At 29.9% G+C, this 341-nt stretch overlaps 1 protein-coding gene across 1 annotated transcript in view; it reads left to right on the top strand.

Moving 5' to 3' along the window:
* The window catches only part of LOC119581821 (thioredoxin domain-containing protein 15-like), a gene marked incomplete at its 3' end in the record, with an annotated part of 11,780 nt that overhangs the window by 8,825 nt on the left and 2,614 nt on the right, over positions 1-341 (top strand). The window contains 1 exon segment of the mRNA XM_037929954.1: positions 1-69. Coding sequence (XP_037785882.1) covers positions 1-69 — 69 coding nt within the window.

Here is a 341-nt window from a genome sequence, read left to right as displayed (position 1 = left end):
TCTAAATTGAACAAGGTGGATCCTGAAATGGAAAATATACCTCTTCGAGAAATATTATTGAAACTAAAGGTAAGACAAAAGGAAAGGAAAGTTTTGTTAGCTTGGAATAAGTAATTTATTTAAGCCCAGACTTGTGTTTTAAAATGTTTTATATTACATAAAACATTTTCATACAATACTAATCCCATTTTGAATTAGAGATTCTTCATCTTTTTTAATTCCTTCTCTGCATCATAAAAAATCCCATCTTCTCCTCTCTTGATTTCTAAGTTGACTTCCTTTTTTCTTCCTCCTTTTTCTATTTTCCCCTTTTTTCCTTCACTCCTTCATTTGCCTTCTTT

The sequence above is a fragment of the Penaeus monodon genome, chromosome 15 (genome assembly GCF_015228065.2).
Source record: "Penaeus monodon isolate SGIC_2016 chromosome 15, NSTDA_Pmon_1, whole genome shotgun sequence".
In the NCBI taxonomy this organism is placed as follows: domain Eukaryota; kingdom Metazoa; phylum Arthropoda; class Malacostraca; order Decapoda; family Penaeidae; genus Penaeus; species Penaeus monodon.
Note: the sequence above shows the minus strand (reverse complement) of the source record. Positions and strands in the feature narration are given on the sequence as shown.